The 22,203-nt window shown below is 29.0% G+C and overlaps 1 protein-coding gene across 1 annotated transcript; it reads left to right on the forward strand.

The window, feature by feature from the left end:
• The first annotated feature begins 19,276 nt into the window (after window positions 1-19,276).
• Window positions 19,277-22,002, forward strand: LOC124834828 (protein SHORT INTERNODES-like). The gene is made up of 2 exons (XM_047309622.2): window positions 19,277-20,638; window positions 21,329-22,002. Exons 1-2 carry the CDS (start codon window positions 20,023-20,025, stop codon window positions 21,676-21,678), a joined length of 966 nt encoding a protein of 321 aa, XP_047165578.1. The 5' UTR covers window positions 19,277-20,022; the 3' UTR covers window positions 21,679-22,002.
• Window positions 22,003-22,203: the final 201 nt, after the last annotated feature.

Consider the following 22,203-nt stretch of genomic DNA (forward strand, 5'->3'; position numbering starts at 1 on the left):
GATGAATAAAGATAAAAAAATTATTTTCTAAAAATTAAATATGTTTTCAAATTTAAAGTTTGATATAAAATTAGAATTTATTTTTGTTTAAAATTGTAATAACTTTTTTTATTTCTAAACTTAAATAGTTCTTTTATATGTTAAATTTATTTTCTGTCAAATGTGTTTTATGTTACCATTTAAATTGTTTATATTATTTGACATTTTTTCAATTTAATCTTTAGTTTAAAAATGTGTTTGATACATAAGAAAAATTAATATAATTAGATTAAAATAATTATATTTATTTAATTTTAAAATTTAAAAACAAAAATAAATCAAAATCTTAATTAAAAATGAATTTCGATTTTACCACAAAATTCAAAAATAAAAACATGTTTAAATTTTTTAAATTGTTTTTCTCATCTTCGTTTTATGAGATAACTAACTTTTAATGTTGTTCATCAATAAAATATAGTGTTGATAGCATAATTATATACAAAAAACAAGACAAGTTGTCCAAACATTTTGCATATAGTTTGAGAATCTATCACCTGAAAAATTTATTTACTTTTCCATCCAAAATTTGTAAAATAAACTCTATTTATATTTTTCTCGTATTTGGAGAGAAAATGATTATTAATATTTATGATATATGAGACAAGAAGAAGAGGGTGGGACCAAAAACGTAAGTGCATGTGATCAGTTTCATATGATATGGTCAGTAGTTTGGATTATTTGACGGGTAGAGTTTATTCACGACTTGCTAGATTTTCTGGCACTCCATATCTCTTTTATCTGAAACGGAATCAAATTGCAACCAGCGCGTGACATTTTATTCTCTATTTTTTTTTTTCTTACCCATAGATTTAATTGAAGGGGGAGATTTTGAGGATTCTTGGGTAGTGTCAGTGATGAGAATGAATGAATGTAAGAATAGGGAAGAAAGAGAAGAAGGAAGTAATTGGGTTTGACACATCACATGCTTGATGGGTTGTTTTGTTCCCATCAAAAGCCCCCCTTCATTTATGGTTCTGACTGTGACCCTTTAACTCTTTCTCTCTCATCCTTTTTGGAAAAATATGTGAGGGGTGGCTGGGGGACTCCGCTCTCATCACAAACCAAAAACTCAACCCAAACCTTTCATCAAACACTTCTACTGCAGCTATTCACTCAACAAGAAAACTATAAATCTTTTTTTTAAGAAAAATATAAATTTTGTTTTACCTAATAAAATTTTATGAGATTTTCATTTTTATATAAAAAGTAGTAAAACATTAAATTAAAAAGATGATATTATAAATAATAAAAATAACACTTAAATGAAAATATATTCTTTTCCAACACTCTAAAAGAATGCATAAATTTACATGCAGACCTTTGTCTATGTTGAGATGAGATGACATTGCCAAAAATAGAAGTTTTCTTAGTAGAAAGAAACCAACAAACTCACCACAATTCTTGTGTTACTTGCCGCAATTTTTTTGTGGAGTTAGTTAACTTTGGGATTGGTGGATGCTTTTGGGACCCATAAAACCTCTGCATTCTACACCACTCATTGTTGAATAAAAGTAAAATAAATTGATAAACTATAAACAAAATACATACTCATGATATTTCATTAAGAAGAATAAAGAAAGAAGAGTTAGAGGTAAAATAAGAAAGTCGTTCTTGTTGAATTTGGAAACAATAGTCTAATAACTTTTATATATAACAACCTAGTACGAAACACCAAATTATTATTTTTATCTATGAATAAGTATGAGTTGTTGTTTTTTTATTTTATGATGATAATCTGATTTATTTATGTTTGTATCTGTGAGATAAATATATAATTTTAGATGAAAAAAGTTAAATGGAGATTTTAGAAATGGTCTTTAAAATTTATTTTGATTAAAATCATTCTAAAATCTAAAATTGTGTACCCAAATTCACTCAATCTTTCTTGGATTGGATGACAAGTTTTATATATTGAAGCCAAAATAAGTCGATCAAAATCATTAAACAATAATAACAATATAATTATAATTCCCTCAATTACTCTTTTAATTAAATGTTTATTAATAAAATATTCAATTAGGAAAACTAAATGTGTATTTATAAAATATTCAATTCTCTAAATATCAAATAATAAAATCTATTTTAAAAACATGCATTAAATATGTTTGTATTTCCTAAATTTAGATAAAAAATTAAATTCGCTATTTATTCTAAATTTTGATATATTTTGATTTTAAATTTTAAAAATAAACGAATATAATTCTTCTAATGACATTAACATTTTGTACGTGTTAAACAATATTTAAAGTCAACAATTAAGTTTGAAAGTGTTAAATCATATAAACAACTCAAATGTAGGGATCAAATGTTCTTTAACACAAATAAATTTAATACAAGTTGAGTTATAATGTATATATTTATTTATTTTTTAAGTTTGAGATCAAATACTTTCAAATTTTGGAACAGAGAAAAAAAATACTCTTAAAAATATATAACAAAAAAATTGTTGTTGAGGTTTCAATTTTGATCAAGAATATTTAAAACTTGATATTTAATTGACAAGTAAATTAAAAGTGAGTTAAGTTGATATTTAAATAAACCCAAATTATTTTATTGACAAAGTTTGTTGACAAATGTTTCTATTAATAAACATTACCAGTTATTAATAAATTAATTATTGATAAATTTGAGTGATAAACATATTAATAAATATTTTTGTCAAGAATAAATTTTTAAATTTATTAACGGATCCAATAAATATGTTCATTGTAATTGTATTTATATAATTCATTAGTAAATTTTGTTTTAAGACGATTTTTTGTTCATTGATAAAGTTATATTTGTAAGTTAACATCTTAGCATTTGTTTTTCCTTCTTTTAGCTTCTTTATTCTGTAGCAACAAATTTAAGGTTTTTTCATAAATTTTATAATTTTTTTTAACCTGCGTGAGATATGTTTCTCAAGCTCGAGTCCTTAGGTTGTTTCACTATACTTTTTTATTTATAAGATATTTCTGTAGACATTCATTTCATGATAATAAACATAAAGTGTGTTTATATCTTTTGGAAGAATGATACTAAAGCACAGATCATACATAACATTTTGCTTACTGTAACCATTAAGACTTATTTAACAGAACTTGCTACTAAACAAGCAAATACAAGGTTTGTTTATCATATGTCAGTTAGATTTTTTTGTTGAAACTTGTACTGTGTGATTAAAGTATTAAGTTTTGTATTTCATGAAAACTAAAATAATATATTTTAAAAAATTAAACATGAATCAATTTTAAAGTACAAATTTTAAAATTTTAATAATTTAAATTACAAACAATAAATTCAGCATATTTATATTTTTGAAAATTTTAAAATATGATATATGAACATAAAATACTTATTTTTTTATTCTTGCTATTAAAAAGTATAATTTAGCTTTTCAATGAAAAAATAACACTTATTCAACTAACAACTTTTCTAATTTAAAATATATGATGAATCTTGGATCTATGATAAGTTGAACCAGCTTAAGCTTGTGTTCACTTGAACAGGATATACTTTTTAAAAGTATTTACGAGTGATGAAATGAAATGAATTACATGTCGTTTTGAAGGATTAGCGATGAAGAAATTGCGATGATTTGTGAGATTGTAGTCTTTTTCGTATTTTGTTGTTTTGTTCAGATTTGAGCTGATTCAATGCGAATTGTACGCCTTACCCTCAACTTTTTCAAAAATGGCCGAAAGTGTTTGTGGTGAAGTGTTCAGTGCAGGAAGCAACAAAGCAAAGGTCAATGTTGTTGTTGTAAGTTCTATTTTTGTTTTCCAGGTTGGAGATGAAGAAGAATGAAGGTTGAAGATGAAGATGAAAGATGTTGAAGATGAAGAAAACGAAGCATAGAAGGAGTTCAGCGTGAAGTAGGTGAAGAAGATGAAAAAGAGAGGTTGAAAAGGCTATGTGGATTTGGTTACAGCGTGGAGGATTCGGTTCCAAATGGCTTGTATTCGGTTCCAACGCCACCAGATTCAATTCCAATGTATAGAAGACATATAACTAGAAGTGATATTCAGTTCCTTCATGCTGGATTCGGTTCCACCAAGCATCATATTCGGTTCCAACTACTTGGTTTTAAATCATTACAGGCCACCTACTTGATTTTAAATCATTACGAATTAGCTACTTGATTTTAAATCATTAAGATCCAATGGTTCTGTAGGAAGCGATTCCACCGAGTCAAAGTAGAAAAACTACGAAGATCAAACAGGAAACTAAAGTTAATATTGTATTGGAATCCTGATCCTCTGTTCAAACATCATTAGAACATAAAGTATTTCAACTAATCAATATATAAAATCATTTGCTTAAAATTTGGTAAGTAAGCTTAAAATTTGCTTTAATTTTTTTTTTCTTTTTATAAATATTTTTACAATTAAATATAACATTAACAATTATTATTTTATATTATTTTAATAACTAATAACTAGGAACATTTTGGTAATATTCAATTTTTATCCATTAAACAATTTTTTTTATATTCACATCAATCAAATCTCACATTAATTCTCATAAATTTTATCTCTAAATCTATTCTCACTTACCTCCAAATCCACTTAAATAAACAACAAAAAATTTACCTTAAATTTTCTTAAATTCATCCCGTCATTCTCTGTCAAATTATTTTCTCAAAGTAAACAAGTAAACAGAGCCTGAAAGTATACAAGATGAAGTAAATTTATCATTCATTTCCATTTAGAATTGAAGATGTAAGAAATCATCGAAGATGAAGTGAGTTAACTCTTTTTAGATTTCCAGTCTTGCACTTCTATCACGTATTGTTTTAAATTTGTATTTGATGATTTACATGAACGAGGAGAGAGGATTCTGTGTAGAAGAGCGAGAGTCCCAATAATTGTTGTGTCTTTCCTCGAGCCCAGCGTCTGCTCCCGTGGTTGACTATCTCTGTTCTGTTGCCTTTTTGCAAATATAGTCACTCGTGAAATTTTTTAAAATGTTTGTTTTACTCCTAGTGGATGTAGACGCAATAAAAACAACAGACAATAAAACATGTTACTATATATTATAATAATGTCATAATAATGTCGTGAGTTAAGGAAGTTTTCACAATTAAAACTAAATTACATATGTATAAACAAAAGTATGAAAGAAAAACAAATAATATTTTCATTCATGCGTTAGACAGTTTGTGTTAATCTCTCCATTCTTTTTCAGTGTAGGTTGGAAGACACTGCTTCTTAGCATTAGTATCCTTCTGAACTGAAAGATCATGTACATCACACTTATTTCACACCATATTGAATTTTTTTTGTCCATCATATAACTAAAGAACAGAGATAAAACTAAAAAGTTCAAATCATATGTAAAGAATCTATAGTTGAATAGGTCAAATATTTCATGTAACCTGTTTTTCAAATTTAAATTTTAAAGAGAATCTTTCCAATTAAAAAGGTCAAGTTTTAAACTTTTGAAAAAACAGTCCAGTCTATAAAATTGACCTGTTTATATAATAATAATAATAATAATAATAATAATAATAATAATAATAATATATTATATATAATACATATTATATAGATAATATATAACTATTAATATTAATAATAAATATTATTATACAATCATATAAATTTATAAGTGACTTATTTATTTACCTTATTTATAAGTAATAAAAAATTATTGATTTATATCATATAAATATTATTTTTATAAACACAAGACAATAGTATGAAGTAATAACAGGTAAATGTAATTAAATTCTTACGCAGTTTTATAAAAGTTTGCACAATTTTATAATTTTATTTTATTATAAGCTTTTTTTAGCATGATTTTTAAGATATTTATTACAAAAATTAATAAATTTATATTGAAAATTTACAATTGAATTTAATAACTTCAAGTTAGATTTTATTGAAATTTATTTATTTTTGTTATAATTATTTACAAATAATAAATATATTTTAAAAATTAAATTATTATTCTTAGATAAAAATCCATCATATTTAGTAATTAATTGCACGAGCAATACCTAAAATTTTATTGAATATGAAATTTAAAATGATAAAAGAATAAAAAATTCATACCTAATTAGTTATTAATATTTACTTTTATTATTTTATAATAATTTATATTCTTCTAAATTTGTATTGTTTTTATCTCTTTTTAAAAATCTGAAATTATATATTATCCGAAAAGGTAAAAGTTGATACAAGATAAATTAATAGATTCTTAATTAGGTCACGTATTTTATTATGTTACTAACTACTTCAATTTGAATATTGAAATAGAAGTGAAAATGTATTATTTGTTTGAATAATATGAGAATTTGATTATATACATGTATATATAATTATTGGAAATTTTTAAAATATGGTTTAGAAAGTAAGAAGATTAGTGATATTGAGTATCTAAATTGGTGGTTTTGAATAACTTAAAATGAACTCACACTCTATTTTATCCTCATTTTAATTTTTAGGGTTAATTTAATTTTATATCTTTAACTTTTAGGATAAGTAACAAAAAATTTATATAGAGTAAATAAATATATACTTATTCTTCATAAAAAAAAGTATATAAAAGTTAGATGCTTCTAAAGCTTTTTCCTATTTTAAAAAATAGGATTCCAACAAATATTGGAGAATCATACAATATGCTATCATATACTAAAAGAAAGGAGTACCTCATAAATATATCAGACATAACAAAAGACAGACACGAACTCAGATGCTCCAGTTAAGAATTTAAAATTATTAGACAATTTTGTGGTTTATTCTTTTATATTGTTTCTGAGTCTACTTTCAACATTTTTAATATATTTTTACCTGATAATACATACTCTCTATATATTTATTTTTGTGTTTATACTCTTTTACCCATTTTAAATAATATAAAGGATAAACTTCAATCTCATCGTAATTTTATTTTTATTTGTACAAAAGATTTAATTATTATTTTGAATAATAATACTTTGACAATAATTTTTTATAATATTTTAATACCTGTCAATTGGTTTATATTAGTGTTTATGATTATTATTATTGATTGTGGAGTAATTTTGGACCAATCATAAAATGACACGTAGATGATGTTAAAGTGTTGTAAAAAATATTGTAAAATTATCATTATTAATTTATTTTGTACTTGTTTATGTTGTTCTTTTTCTACGTACTTCCAAAACATATTATAAATGCATTGAAATCACTATTTCTAAAATTCAAAGTTACTTTTGTTTCCTTTTAAAGATATTAATTAATGTTGGGTGCTGATAAAGGTAAGAATTACTTTACTTTTTTTTATCTTTTACTCATATTCTCCCAATACTGCCCCAAAATACGATTACTCAACTTCGTCAAGTATCCATAAAAAAATTCTGACCGCAAATAAAATGACAGCATGAAATGTGTACTTAAAAAAAATACAAATTTTATTTTAAAGTATTTTCATTTTTTATGAAAAAGTGTGATTACAGTGATACAGATTTCTTTCTAATTTTAAAAAGAACACAAACTCTATTTTGTTTTATATTTGAGTTCATTTAGAAAAAGCTATCAATATTTTACAAACTGTAATGATAACCCGACAAATAACATTTTTCTAACATAAAACTCAAAAATACATTTTTGTAACATAATTTAAATGCAGAGATACTTCTGGATCAAGTTTCTTAAAAACATATTTACGTGCAAGTTTAACTATTTTTTATTTCAAATAATATTTTTAATAAAAAGAATTTAATGTTATTCTCATACAAAATAATATAATAATAAATTTAAATTTTAAAATACTTAGATACATACTTTAAAAACTATTTGTACTAAAATAATAGATTTATTCAAATAATTCTTATAAATGATTTTTTGATATTAAAAAAATTTTGAATACTAAAAAAAGTTGCCATTACAAAAAAACTTATTATTACTTACCGCTAAAATCCGAATGTAAAATAAAAAATCTATAAATAAAACAATGTTATGTACAAATTGTATATAAACAAAAATCTATGTATAAAATATTATAGATAATGTTAGATACGGAAAATTTGTAAGTAATTACATACAAATTTATTTGTATGTAATTATATATGGATTTTTGTATTAAATACATACGGATAAATTTTAGTAATTAAACGTTGATGGTGGAGGGTTGATTTTTAACCTGCACAAGTCTTATTTTCTTCTGTATTTTTTTTTGAATTTTCATTTCGTTTGTGTTCTTGATTGTTGTAAGGTATGTTTAATTGATTTTCTTCAAGTTAATTTATTTTGCACTGATTAACTTTAGTATGCATTGATTAAATTTCATTTACACTGATTAAATTTCATTTGCACTGATTAATTTTTGGCTTATGATGCAGTTTTGTGCACGAGTTGACAGATCTGACAGCGACATTGAGTGATCATTCTCCATTGCTTGAAACTCATAGTATATACAATTTCATGATGTGTTGGAATCAATTTCTGTATTTTAGGTTCATATTATTATTTATAAAAAAATAGAAATGGACATCGGTTTATGTGGAGTCTGACGTCAAAAATTGACGTTCGGAAAGAAGATTTGACGTTAAAATTGATGTCTCCCAATAAGACGTTGGATTTGGATCAAACGTTGAATGTAAAAAATAACAGACGTCAAAAACCTTTCTTGTAGTAGTGCATGCCTCCAATCCACGTCCCTGAGCTTTAGTTGTGTTTTTACATCCAAAAACTAATTTTTCTTCCACTCTCGACGCTTTAAAACCTTCTCCATAAAGTGGATTTTCGCTAGGCCATAGAATCCTCTCACTAGGCTAGACTACTCTACTAGCTAGGCCACAAGACTTTCTGGCTAGGCGAGAGACCGTGTCTAACTGGGTTGGTGGTGCTTGTGGTTGGGCTAGTAACTTCTCGAAACAACTTTCTATTCTTCTCCAATCTTGCAAAATAAGCCAGAAATAAATAATTATGTCTATCTAGGAAGATTATACACAAAGATAAATAAGACTTCTAATAAATGTAATAATAAGTAGGATTTGCTTTGACCTTTATATATATATATATATATATATATATATATATATATATATATATATATATATATATATATATATATATATATATATAATATCAACTCTATATATGTTAATGCTATGATCATGGAAGGTATGATAGTTAGAAAATTATCCATATAGAAATGAAATTATGCAATATTGATGTGAGTTGAGTAACTAAAAGTAAGAATTTGTATATATTGAAGTTTGTAAGTTTTGAATATATTTAACATAAAAGTGTTAGGAATTCAAGTCGAACTTGAATGCTCATGTTATTGTATAAAAACGAGTAGGAGGTTCAATACATAAAGAAAAATATATTCTTACATTTATTATTTTAAAATTTTGGATTATAAATAGTGTTTTGATTTATTGAATCAGTTTGTTCAAACGTGTTGAAATTTTACTATACGTCTCACAGATCTACAATATACATTAAAATTTGAGGGTAGTAAGATCCTCTCATGCATCTGATCGAGTTGTTTTAATGAAATTGATCACAATTTGGATTTGGGTTATCTTCTTGTAAAATTTTAAAGATGTTATTGTAGAAGTTGAAATTAATATTTATAAAGGGATAAGGTTACGTGATTGAAACACTGTGTTTAAAATCATAAAAATAAAATATATAAATGTTGGGTGCTTATTTATTTATTTTTTTCAATATGGTCTCACTGTTTATAATAACGAGTCCATTATTTTTCAGGGATGTAAAAATTTATTAAAAAGAGTGATATGTATAAAAAAGAATGTAATGAGAGTTGAATTTGTGGGTATTTTATTTGAAGATGATGGGAACCTCATATAGAGTTGAATTACTGTTGGGGTTCTGTAGCACGCCAGCTGTGATTATTTGTAAAGTGACAGTGACATATTACCCTGGTTGAAATTGAAACACACGCAACTCAACTCAATGAAGAAATCATAAAAACAAAAACAAGGTCAATTTCGTCATAAAACGGACATAAAGAGACAACGGCTACTGTTCCGTACAAAAATTGTTGCCTTGATGATGGACATATGTAGGTGACACTTGACACAGATTCAGAGATGGACGGATGAGGGAACATGTATAATACTTTAAACATTTTAATCTAACTCCAACTATACGTACTGCTACGTACAAACTGTTGCTACATACATGCCAATATTCTCCCATCATAACGTAAAAATTGAAATTTGTTTTTATAAGTTGAAATTAAGTTGAAATTACGATGGTGGTACGTGCATAAGCATAAAGAGATAAAAGTGATGAGTCTGTGAATAATAAGTGGCAAAGTATAGCTGTGTTGTCCACTTGTCCTTGGACTAATTAACTTTGTACCACCAATCAGGGAAGCAGTGGTACAAGACGTGAGCTTGTCAGATGGATCAATGCTATTTTCGACATAACAGTAAGTTGCTGTTGCCTAAACCAGTAAACGTTCCATCTATTCCGCTACAGGAATAAGGTTTCACTGCATTTATGTCCAAAAATATCTCATCCATATAAAAAACTGACTACTAATGCTTTCCATACGGACCAAGCTCCCAACATATGTCAATAACTCTGTGTTTTTGTCTATATCACAGCAAAAATATTCAACTTTTTGCTTCATATTACAATTTCAATGTGTATTTCAATACCCTTAAGTTGATCAAAACAGTATCCCATGTTGGAAAATTATTTCTCCTATTACTTTAATTTGGATAAAATTCGGAAACTCTGTCTTGAAGGAGGTGTTGCTGGAAATATCCTTCTTCTGCTCTTTTTTATTATAGCATGGCGTTCTTCACCAGTCTGCAGAAGCTTGTTGGCTTCTTCTCCTATATATATACATCGTACTTTGTGCAATACCATGAGATAGAAAACAAAATCTCTGCCTTACTCCGCTAATCTTCATCAACCACGACACCAATGGAATCACCTATGACATCGTCATATGAAATGGTGAGTGTTCCACTTAGTGTGCTTTTGGTTTTGTTTTGAGAATAATTCACCAAATTTGCAAAACAAAAGTAAGTGATGTTGAATTAACTACATGGTTCAATTTACACTTGTTGAAACTTTCTTAACGTGAAATTACACGTGTGGCTAATTAATTATGGTGAAAGAAAAAATGGTAAAGATGATCTTTTAAGTCATTTGGTTAAAAAGAAAATAGAAAAGAAATACTATAATAACATAAATATTGAAAATAACAAAAATATGTAATATATGGAATAGAACATAATTTTATTATCTCTACATATGTACACACATTTTCCGTTCTCAATTCTCTTTCCAAACTGGAGGAAGGAATTTTTATATATATGGACCTACTATATTTTAATTCTTTTATAATTTTTAGAGTAAATTACATTTGCCTCTTACGTTTATTGTTTCAAAAAGACAAAAGAAACTCTGCATAATTTTTCTTTAATTAGTGCTTTATGGGTTTTATATTTTAAAACTTTTTAGGGAGTTATATTTATTATTGTATCTTGTACAAGTATATATAGCAAATAATTTGTCTAACGTTATCTATACACGCATATAATTACACTTTAAGGCACATTTAATCAAACAATTCAATTTATTTTTTATCACATGGTCAGAACTTATATTTTTTTATTTTTTTGAAAGTTAGAATTTGTATCTTAAAAACTCAATTTAATATGAAATTATTTTGATAAGCTTTATGGTAAAATTTATTGACATATATTTAAAGAGCTTTGAACAGAAAGTCAGCAGTTTTCTCACACTAAATTTTTTGAAAGGTCGGTTAAGTTTTTATAAATACATTAATTTAGTAATGATAACTAATTGAAATTAACTTTTAATGATTAGATATCCTTGCGTTTATACGCTGAAATCAATTCGTATGATGGGAAAATTTGTTTGATTCTTAGTGTAAAAAACTGTTGAATCAGTGACCACTAAACTGTTATAAATGAAATTAATTTATGATGTATTGGATTAACAGAATTTGTGATAAAACTTAACTTGTGTAAAACTGATGCGATTTATAAATCCTTAAAAATAAAGTCATGTCAACAATATAAATGTTAGGCAATGGTATAACTTTTTATTTGAAAAATTGAAGATTTAAATGCTCTTGTACCTAGTAGTTCTACTTTTGATTATCTTAGCCATATGACATTATTTTAAGAATTGATATGTGACATGATAAAGAACCTATATATTTCACATTTATTAATTATCGCGAGGTAGGAAAACCTTATTTTATTTCGGTCTAAACAAAATGTAGAAAGATAAATTTTTGTGTTGATTGAAGTAGAATTTGACAATTTTCTTGTGTTAATCAATATTTTAGCCTATATAATAAAGAAGAGAGAATAAAAAAATGATTTTTTCCCAGTTAATTATAGAATCAACGTAAAAAGGTATATTTTGCGTTAGTTTGTGAATTAACCCACGTAAACAGTTTATTTTTAAAATAAACTACTCATTTTGACTTTAATCTTAAACTAATTATGCAAAAATTAATTTTTAGTTAACCAATTCGAACAATAAAACATATATAATGATTAAATTGTCTACTTCAACTTAAAAGTTTAAGGTAAGAAAGGATATCTAATGGCCTAAATAGTAGTATTAAACTAGCGTATAGGATATGATATAATTGTTATCAAACAAGTATACAAAATTATTCAATAACAGTTATTTCATAAAATAATGTTGTAACAAAATAAATTTATAGACAGCTAAAAAAATATTTTGAGGGGTAGGGATTGTTTGCTCTGTATTGAAGAAGATGCAGATGTTGATGGAAGACTGGCGATGAAGGATTTACTTGTAGGTTCGAAGAGTTCGCGACGGGTGACTTTCATCATACCCATTTAGGTTCAACTTCACGCCCCATCTTACCCATCCTACACAATGCATCAAGTTCATTCTCAACCACTTTCAATACCAATAGATACCCAACATCAAGATACCAACTCGTGATCTTCATCTAATCTCAAGATTTTCTTTCATCTGCACAAAAAAACGGATCAAAGCACAAAAAAATCCCTCAAATTCAGTACATTCAACCCAAGAATTCATCCCCAATCTCCCAATTTCCACTTAGTTGGCAAACTCTAAACTAGTCATCCCAACCCCCATCCACATCCTGTCTCCACCGCAACTGTGAAGCTCCCACTGCCGTCGCTCACCACCAAGCTTACCGTTGCCAGCACACTGTTGTAAGTCGCGTGACTGCGACCCCAAACCCCAACCCCAAACCCCAAATCCCAAACCACCATCAAGCTTACTGTCACCGGAGACATGGTGTCTTTGGCCTGCTTCTCGTTCTTCTCAGGAGGCTAAACGACCAACACCTTAACTCGCGGCAGGTCACCTTGCCACCTCCTAAAGGCCTCCCTTCTCTTGCTCATTCTCACGGAGGAAACCCTAAGCGGGGTTTGGGCTTGGCCCATCTTCAACGCAAGCAAGCAACTCTATTCTCTGTCAAAATATTTTTTTTTTTAAATTTAAATTTTACACGTCACTTCCACGTAATGACATAAACTAGACACGTAATTATGTTTTGTCCACGCTGTCAGCTGTACCGTTAAAAAATTAACGCCGTGACCAAAAAGGATTTAATTGCACACTGTTTTCACAAGTTGGGACCACATTGAACTTTTTAAAAAACGTAGGACGGACTTGAACATTGCCCCCCTAAAGAGGGACCAAAAGAGGCATTAAGTCTTATTTCTTTTCAAAAAATTCATTATTGACAGTTCTGTTCGTTGAAAATGTGTTGGAAAACTGATATTACTGATGGATTTTTGTAGTTATTGACGGATACCTTCCATCGGTAAATTCTGTTATTTTTGTAGTGTTGATTCTACTCTATCTAACTGTGAATGGTTGTTAGAGTGTCAATTTATCTCCTTACCTGAATTCATACATCAATGCATACACTAAAGACAACACAATACTAGAATTTTTCCTACATGGAATATCTTAAATCATAACAACTCATATCATTACTACAACCATTTCACTATCAATTATATAGCTCTCGTTATAATCATGAACATCAATAACATTAACCAGAAAAACCTCTAAACTAGCAAAAGAAAAATATGTAGTACATATCATATTAGAACACAACACAGGACTGACGCTCAACTACAAGGAGTGTTGCTCAACATGGTGCTTTCGAGCGCTTGGCATCCAATAGTATGAAATGACGGTCAGTGCCACAAAGCAAAGGGATTCCCTATCAAAGTGGAACTTAGTGGTGAAAACTACTGCTCAATTTACTGTCACTAGAAATGCTCTCTGACTAGGAAATTTAGACTCAACGCTCTATCAATAGATTTGTAGAATCAGATTTTCAATTCCTATGCATTTTCTCAATTTGATACCCTCGATTCTCTTTCTTTTCAAATCCACTTTTAAACATTCTTGTAACTGTACCAAATTAGTCAATTGTCCAAGTAGAAACCTCTAATTTTATTGTACTTCCAAATTCACAATTCAACAAAAATTTCCAACAAACAAAACAAAGCCAACTATTACATTAACAAAACCAATCAATAGCTCATGGATCAAAACACCAATTATGCATCATAACAACAATACCCACCTTCATATTCAACATGTAATTTGTGAAAAATTTAGTTTCCTCACCTTATGAATGCTAGACAAATTTCTACTGCTTTCAACTTGCTCTTAGAATCAAAGACCCCTAAAAGGCTCTACAAACATGAAACATAACTTGGACAAGTAACCTAAACACTACATTGGATTCATGTTCCATAAAAGAAACTTTGGACAACTCTAAAAAATCACATGCAAAGGAAGATAGAGTTTTAATGTGAGAAAGGATGACTCAAAGAAAGGGAAGGAAATGTTACTTATCTTGGACTATGATAAGGGAGTGGAAGAGCTCTCAACCAAAGAGGAAGGAGAAAAATATGAGATGTTGAAGAATAAGAAAATAGAGAGAATTAGGAAAGTTAGAACGTGATAGAGAGTTTTGTTTGATGTTGACTTGCATTATTGAAAAAATGGATTTTATAGTATCTAACGTGAGTAAAATAAAATAAAATATGTTATATCAAGAATTTTAATAACATAAAACAATTTGTTGGTTAATATCAAAATATAAATATTTTTTTATAGAATTCAACTGAGTAGTGAAAATTTTAAAAAATAATTTACAAAATAACAAGTAATTTGCACTAAAATCACTAATATGGATGTTCAATAATATCTATTTAAATTAATATATTATTAATTTAGATATCATACAGTTATGCCATAAACGGAATAATTTTGGTGACAACAATAGAGAGTAACAATGATACTGGGACTTGTAATGACACAACAGAGATAAACAAAGGTGCAAATGTATTTCATATTTCAATTTTTTAATAACCAACATACAAAGGCATGCTATAATTGTTTATTTTTCAGTAGTGATTATATAAAATTAAATTGGCATAACTAATTAAACAATTTTTAAGGGAAAATATATAAATCTGTAAATTTGTGAGTGTAAAAAAAGGAAGGATTGAGTTATATAAATATATCCCTCCTGGTACAAATGTAGGAAGAAATTAAACAGAGTGAATAAACTAGTACTAGGGATTGGTTGTAGTGAGCGACATTGAAATTAAAATATAGCCAAAGACGCATCATCAGTACAATAATTTTATAAGTTATATGAATAATTTGTTTCTAGTATTTACAGGACCATCCTAGGTTTAGCTAGCTATGCCCTGATCCTTATTATATACACATGCATGTATAATTCATTTACTTTATAAGTTCAAATATAACTAATATCTATGAACTATACCTTTCAGATCTGATATTGGTTACAATCCTTGTTGATAACACTTGAGCCACTGCATCACTAGTTCATAGTCCTCTTCTAAGGTACAAAACGTTCATGTTCTTTCATTTTCATGTAAAGTAACATGATACACATACGTAATTCAAAAAATGAGTGGTCCATGTATATTTCTCTTCTTAAATTATTTCTAACTGGACCTTTCCACAAAGGACATTTATTTTCCTCTCTAGTGGTTATATATATTATAGATATAACTTTTTACAACTCATTCAATCCACAAGTTATAATCTCATTATATAAGTTTGTCGGAGTATATTATAAAACAACCAACATTTATATTCCAATATATACGGAATAGTAAATAATGTTGAGTTACAAAAGTATTGACTCCAATAGCAAACTAAGTTAAAATACATTAAAATAAGGAAAGCAATACTAAATGAATTAAAAAATTAAGAGTAAGAATCAAATTCAAACATTAGAAGTTTTTACTTTTCTTGAAAAATAATTTTATATTGATTTTTTTCTCTAATATATTAACAAATTAAAACTCTTTCAGAAAAAAAAAATTATGAAATAACATTGGAGAATATATCAATCTCCTAAAATGAACTACTAGGAAAACCATTAAGCTACTTTTAGCATCAATGCTAGGTGTGTTATTAAAATTGTAACCAAAATAAGTGTTAGCTAGTCTAATGCTATGTAATAATGTATCATTTGATTAACACTTTGTTAATTGGTCATTAATGTTGATTCTATTGTTGGCTAGATTGATGCCTTTTCTTTAGGCTCTTAAATAAAAGAGTTCATAAATTTTATCTCACCTAATGTAAATATCAAACAAATATCAAATTTTATATTTACATGCAATAGGAAATTAGGTGTGTAAGTTGATTTCGTTTAAATTATCCAAAATGTATGAATTGATTTTATTTGTAAAGAAGTTGTATATGAGAGAGAATTCAACTAAAGAAAAAAACATTGTGTAACACATGGCAAAATAAATATAAAATGACATTTACAATCCACCACTGTATGTCTAAATAATGTTCTAAATTAAGTATTTGATGATAATCTATACCCAATAAAAAGATATTATGTTTTATAGTTGATAACACATTTTATTTCATTAATAAGTAATTAAATAGGTGTAATGTAATAAGTAAAAAGGTTCTAATCAATTCTGTTGAAATTCGTTAAAAATCCTATAGTTTTTTTAATAGTAATAACAAATATAATTAAAAAAAGACAATTGAATTGTCTCCAAAAAAAAAACAGAGAAAACAAATATCCAATAATCAACTTTCTCATGAGTACATGTCTTATAAAGTTTATTAAAATAAAAACTCTAAAGTTAACAACATATAACTTCTCAAATAAACATATAATATATTTTTAAAGAATTAAAAAAAAAGTAGTAAAATATATAATTAAGCAAGATAATCTGAAGTGTAACATCAAGACAATGTTTTACATCTTCTTAGTTCATGGAACACTCTATATTTACCAAGAACCTACATTAGATAAAGATTGTGCATAAAAACTGTTATTTTATAAGAATCTTCAAATATTAGTGAAACCTTAAAATATAAAATACCCTAATTAATAATATTATATTTATTATTAATGATATTATGTTTATGAGATGTATTATGTACCTTTCAACATGCTTTCTGTATGAATTTGAAATAGATGTAAAATAACTTTTTTTATAAATTTTAATATCATTATATATTTTTATAAATGACATAATTTATTAACTAATCATATGACACGAGAAAGTTTTACATGTAATAATCTAAATTTGTAATGTTTCTAATGATTAGAAAATAATTAACAAGTAATTTGTATTTGTAATTTATTTTGTTTGGATAAATATATTTTAATTTTGTTTATAAAATTACTGAGAATATTTAAAATATACCGTCCCTCTTTTTATAATCAATATTAAACTAACATACATGTCTAACTTTGTTTTTGTAGATTATTTGTCTTCTACGGACACTATAAGAAGATTAAAATGGTAAATATTTTATTTTTCTCTATAAGTTTAGAGCTATAATTAAGTGTTATTGATTTAACTAAAATTATTAAATAGCACACTTTTGAATTATTTATTTTTAATAATAAAAAACAAATTTAACTTTTAATTAATTTTGACATGTTTTTTGCTATCTATATTTTATCCGTTATATTTATTCTCTAGAAGTAAAAATAGATAGAAATATAAAAGAAAAATTAAACACATGTTTGATGACTATAACATAATAAAGAAAAATTTAAATAAAAAATATAAAAAGAAATTAAAAGTCTGAGTTATATCAGAAATCATTACTGAATTTGATGGTTTTTGAATTTTGTTATTCTAAGGATGCATGAATGATTAAAAGAGTTTTAGTAGGTAAAGAGTGTAGTGATGCATGGTGAAAGAGTGTATAGATACATAAAATAAAGAAGAGTACGGTTAGAGGGATGTGGCATGAGGCATGAGGGTGATGCTCATGCGCTGGTATTGCAGGTCGGCGCCTTCTCTTTCTCTTTCTCTCAATTCTCTAACCGTATTAATTCATCACTGTCCCACTTCATTTTAACCCATTAAACTATTCATCATGCGTTCCCACACACCTTCAATGCCCGAGTCAACCCCTTCTTCTCTTCTTCTAATTGCACATTGTTTAAGGAGACACTCACATAAACCTAAGAGTCACTCCATATTATTATAATTATCATCGCTCCACTCTTTGCTTCAACACCTTTCACCTCATTCATTCATTTTTCTAGCTACCTCTCTTTTTTTCCTTTATTAAAATTTAAATATTTAATACCAAAAGAATACACGTACGATCACGATGTGGTGGCGCTCTGTTCCCCTTCATCCACACATAATGTTTGAGGCCACATGATTATTTTTATGGAAACCCGATCAAGTTACCTCTTTTTCACCATCCAAAATCTCTCTACCTCAATAAACTATTTACACCAAAGTTGATTCGTTCATTGTCATAGGGAAAACCAAACCCTCCCTTATGGAAACGCCACAAGTTTTTTCCAACCTCCAATGTTTCTTTTAATTCAATACTCCTTCTATACATACCTATACTTATGTCATTGTCTCACAATATTTTACAAAAATTCTCCCTACTCTTTCATCTAATTTTAACACCCACATATAGGATTATCTCTGGAAATTAATACTAATCAGTAATTTATATAAATAGATCAGGTAGAGGGAAGTGAAGAATTTGAATATAAACGAAAAGGATAATAATAATATCTCACGAAAAAGAAGCGGGTTTTCCGGTAGGAAAGGACAGGGCGCAGAAAGGTATTTGAGGTGACACGTGGAATTATATGGAACGCAGGATATGGATGGGAAGTAATATGGGCCGTGGAGATGAGGTGAATGACATCCATTCCATTAGAATTAGAATTTGAATTTTTGTTTTTGATAAAAAAGAATGAGAGGACTGGTAACTTACTTACTGTGGAGTGGGTTTGTTTTTGTGATAGTACTCAGTTGCTAACTTAACCACACCACAGGCCACAGACACAAAAGGAGAAGTGGTCAGAACAAAAAAAAAAGGTCTCATAAACTCTGGCCAAGAATCAGAGAGAGAGAGAGAAAACAAATAAAGGAGAATGGGATTGGAAACTTAAATTAGAGGTGCAGCACACAGAACAGCACAGCAGAGAAGGCATGGCGGCGTTTGCAGTGCTGTAAATCGCGCTTTTGTGATTGTGGCTTCGCTCTAATTTATTAATGCACCTTGGCACTGGCCGAGGGAGAATGAGTTGAGGGCGCGATTAACGCTGCCCCGACACTGTTCCTCCTCTGTCCTCCACCAACAACCCTTCAAATCAATTCTCTCTTTAACCACCCACCCCACAACACCTATTACTACTACTTCTATCACTTAACCCATACCCAGAAAAATCAAGAGAGAGAAACACAGCACAAGCATACAAAAACCTAAAATTTTTAACTGAAAAAAAAAAAAAATACAAAACAAAAGATCCCTAGTGGTTGTGTAGTTCTCTCTCACCTCTCTCCCAAATTGAGAACACAATTAATTGAAGCAGAATTCATTGTCGCGGATTGGAGTATTTTAGTAATTAATTATTTATATTTATAGTTGTGTGTAGAGAGGGTTGTTTGGTTGGAGATCGAGGTACTGTTCTTGATATGGATTTTCGAAGGACAGAAGCAGTAGAGGAGGCAGAAGAATGGCGGGTTTATTCTCACTAGGAGGTAGAGGGAACAACAACAACAACGAAGAGGAAATTCCTCCCCCTCCTGATACCCTATACTGGTATAACAACAAGAATGATGATGTTTCTTCTTATCACCGAGGAGGTGGCTTTGAGCTATGGAACCAACAGCAGTTACAACAGCAACAACAACACTTTATGGGTCAGGGTCCTCCACAACCACGGCCTCTCTTTCACCAAGATCTATACTCCGCCTTGGGTGTTGGACCCAGCAGACCCATATCCGACGATCAGTCATCGTCAAGATCCAGCTTCATGGTGGGAGGAAGCGGAAGTGGAAGCGGTGGAATTAGCTGTCAGGACTGTGGGAACCAAGCTAAAAAGGATTGCCCTCACATGCGGTGCAGAACATGCTGCAAGAGCCGGGGCTTCGATTGCCAGACCCATGTCAAGAGCACATGGGTCCCCGCTTCACGCCGCCGCGAGAGACAGCAGCAACTCTCTGCGTTGCAACAAAACATGGAAACTTCTGGAGACCTTCCCAGAAGGCAGAGAGAAAGAGATCATAATAACCCCACTTCCTCTTCTCCTCTTGCTTGCACTCGCTTGCCTTCCAATCCCTCCTCTTCAGGTATATACCACTGCATATCACTATTGTCTTTGCTCTATACTTATTGAATACATTTTCGTCATCATGTTTTACTTCGTCTCGTCTTGTCACACTGCTACATGCGCTACCACAAGCACCTCACAGTTTGGGTGATTGACTCCTGAGAGAGAGAGTAAAGAAAAGGAAAGCAAAGAAAGGAAACGTGTATGTGTTACGAAAGAAAAGAATAACGGAGAGACCCGTCCAGGAAAATTCTCTGAAAAGATATATGCAGCGACTGAGAAAGTTTTAGAAGCATACATCCAAACAAGGACGGTATCGATTGCGTGTGTGAAGCAAAATTTCTCTTTTTCTCGCCTTTTTCTTTACCGCAACACTGTTATTTTAGTAGCCCTGACCTGACGATTAGATTGACAGTGAAGAAGAACCTGTTCTCACTCTCTCTCTTACTCTCTTTCTCTCTGAGCGACTGACTGTACTCCTTCTTTCTTTGCTAACACTCACTGGCGCATACCAACACAACACTACACATTCATTTTCAGCTTCGCTCTTTCTATCATATGTATTTGTCTCAGTATCTTTACTTAGATTCTATTTCCTTTGTTAACTCTCACAAACATAATTCATCTACTTCTAAAGTGCATCTAACCACTGACTTGTTTTGTTTTGTTTTCACTTTCTCTCTCTACACATTTTACCCTATAAAAAAAGGGTTAGAGGAGGTGAATTTCCCGGCGGTGGTGAGATCTTCTGCGGAGTTCAGGTGCGTACGTGTGAGCTCGATAGATGAGGCGGAAGAGGAGTATGCGTACTCAACTGCTGTCAACATAGGAGGGCATGTGTTCAAAGGGATTTTATATGACTATGGTCCGGAAGGTAACAGTAACTTCTTGGGTGGTGCTGGGGAAAGCTCGTCCACTGGTGTTGGAGGTTTGAACCTCACTACTGGTGCCGTTGTCTCAGAGCCACTCCTTGATCCTTCTTCTTCCTTGTATCCAGCTCCTCTTAACACCTTCATGCCTGGTAGTGGTACGCAATTCTTCCCTCACCCACGATCTTGAACAAACAAAAGCCAAAACAAAGCAAACAAACAGAATTTTTATGTTGTTTTTATGTTTTAATTTACTGCATCTTCACTCGCCAACTTCGGTTTTTTAACTATTTATGATCATCTTGTAGTCTGAAATTGATGCTCATTCATTCCAATAGGCTGAGAATGAGAAAAAAAAGTGAAAAGAAAAGAAAATGCAGACCTGTCACGTTTTGTTTTTTATGCAAATGCAAATCATCAATGCTTAATTAGTCTGATAATGTATCATTCTTGGTAATTAAGGATATACAAATAGTTAGCTAATGATATTTCATTTGTTTCCTTTTCTGTACGATATTAATGGACACCTGGTTCTAATATTGGGTTCTTTCGCGTCTTCGTGTATTTTTGTGATGGTTTTAGGGGTTGATTCTTGCCTTCGTTTGTTGAATTATATCACGCTGTCTGGTTTGTTCTCAACTACGAAGCTGCCTTTTCCCTGTTTATCCGTATGCTTGCCAGTTTGAAACTGAACCGGAAACACAATTTTGATCTT

This window comes from Vigna umbellata, chromosome 10 (genome assembly GCF_029865625.1).
Source record: "Vigna umbellata cultivar VRB3 chromosome 10, Vumbellata_1.0, whole genome shotgun sequence".
NCBI lineage: Eukaryota > Viridiplantae > Streptophyta > Magnoliopsida > Fabales > Fabaceae > Vigna > Vigna umbellata.

What these genes read in the sequence shown, in the direction of transcription:
- LOC124834828 (XM_047309622.2), top strand. Translation starts at nt 20,023, where the DNA reads ATGGCGGGTTTATTCTCACTAGGAGGTAGAGGGAACAACAACAACAAC. An exon ending in TTCCAATCCCTCCTCTTCAG is followed by an intron (nt 20,639 to 21,328) that starts GTATATACCACT and finishes CTATAAAAAAAG; the next exon opens with GGTTAGAGGAGGTGAATTTC.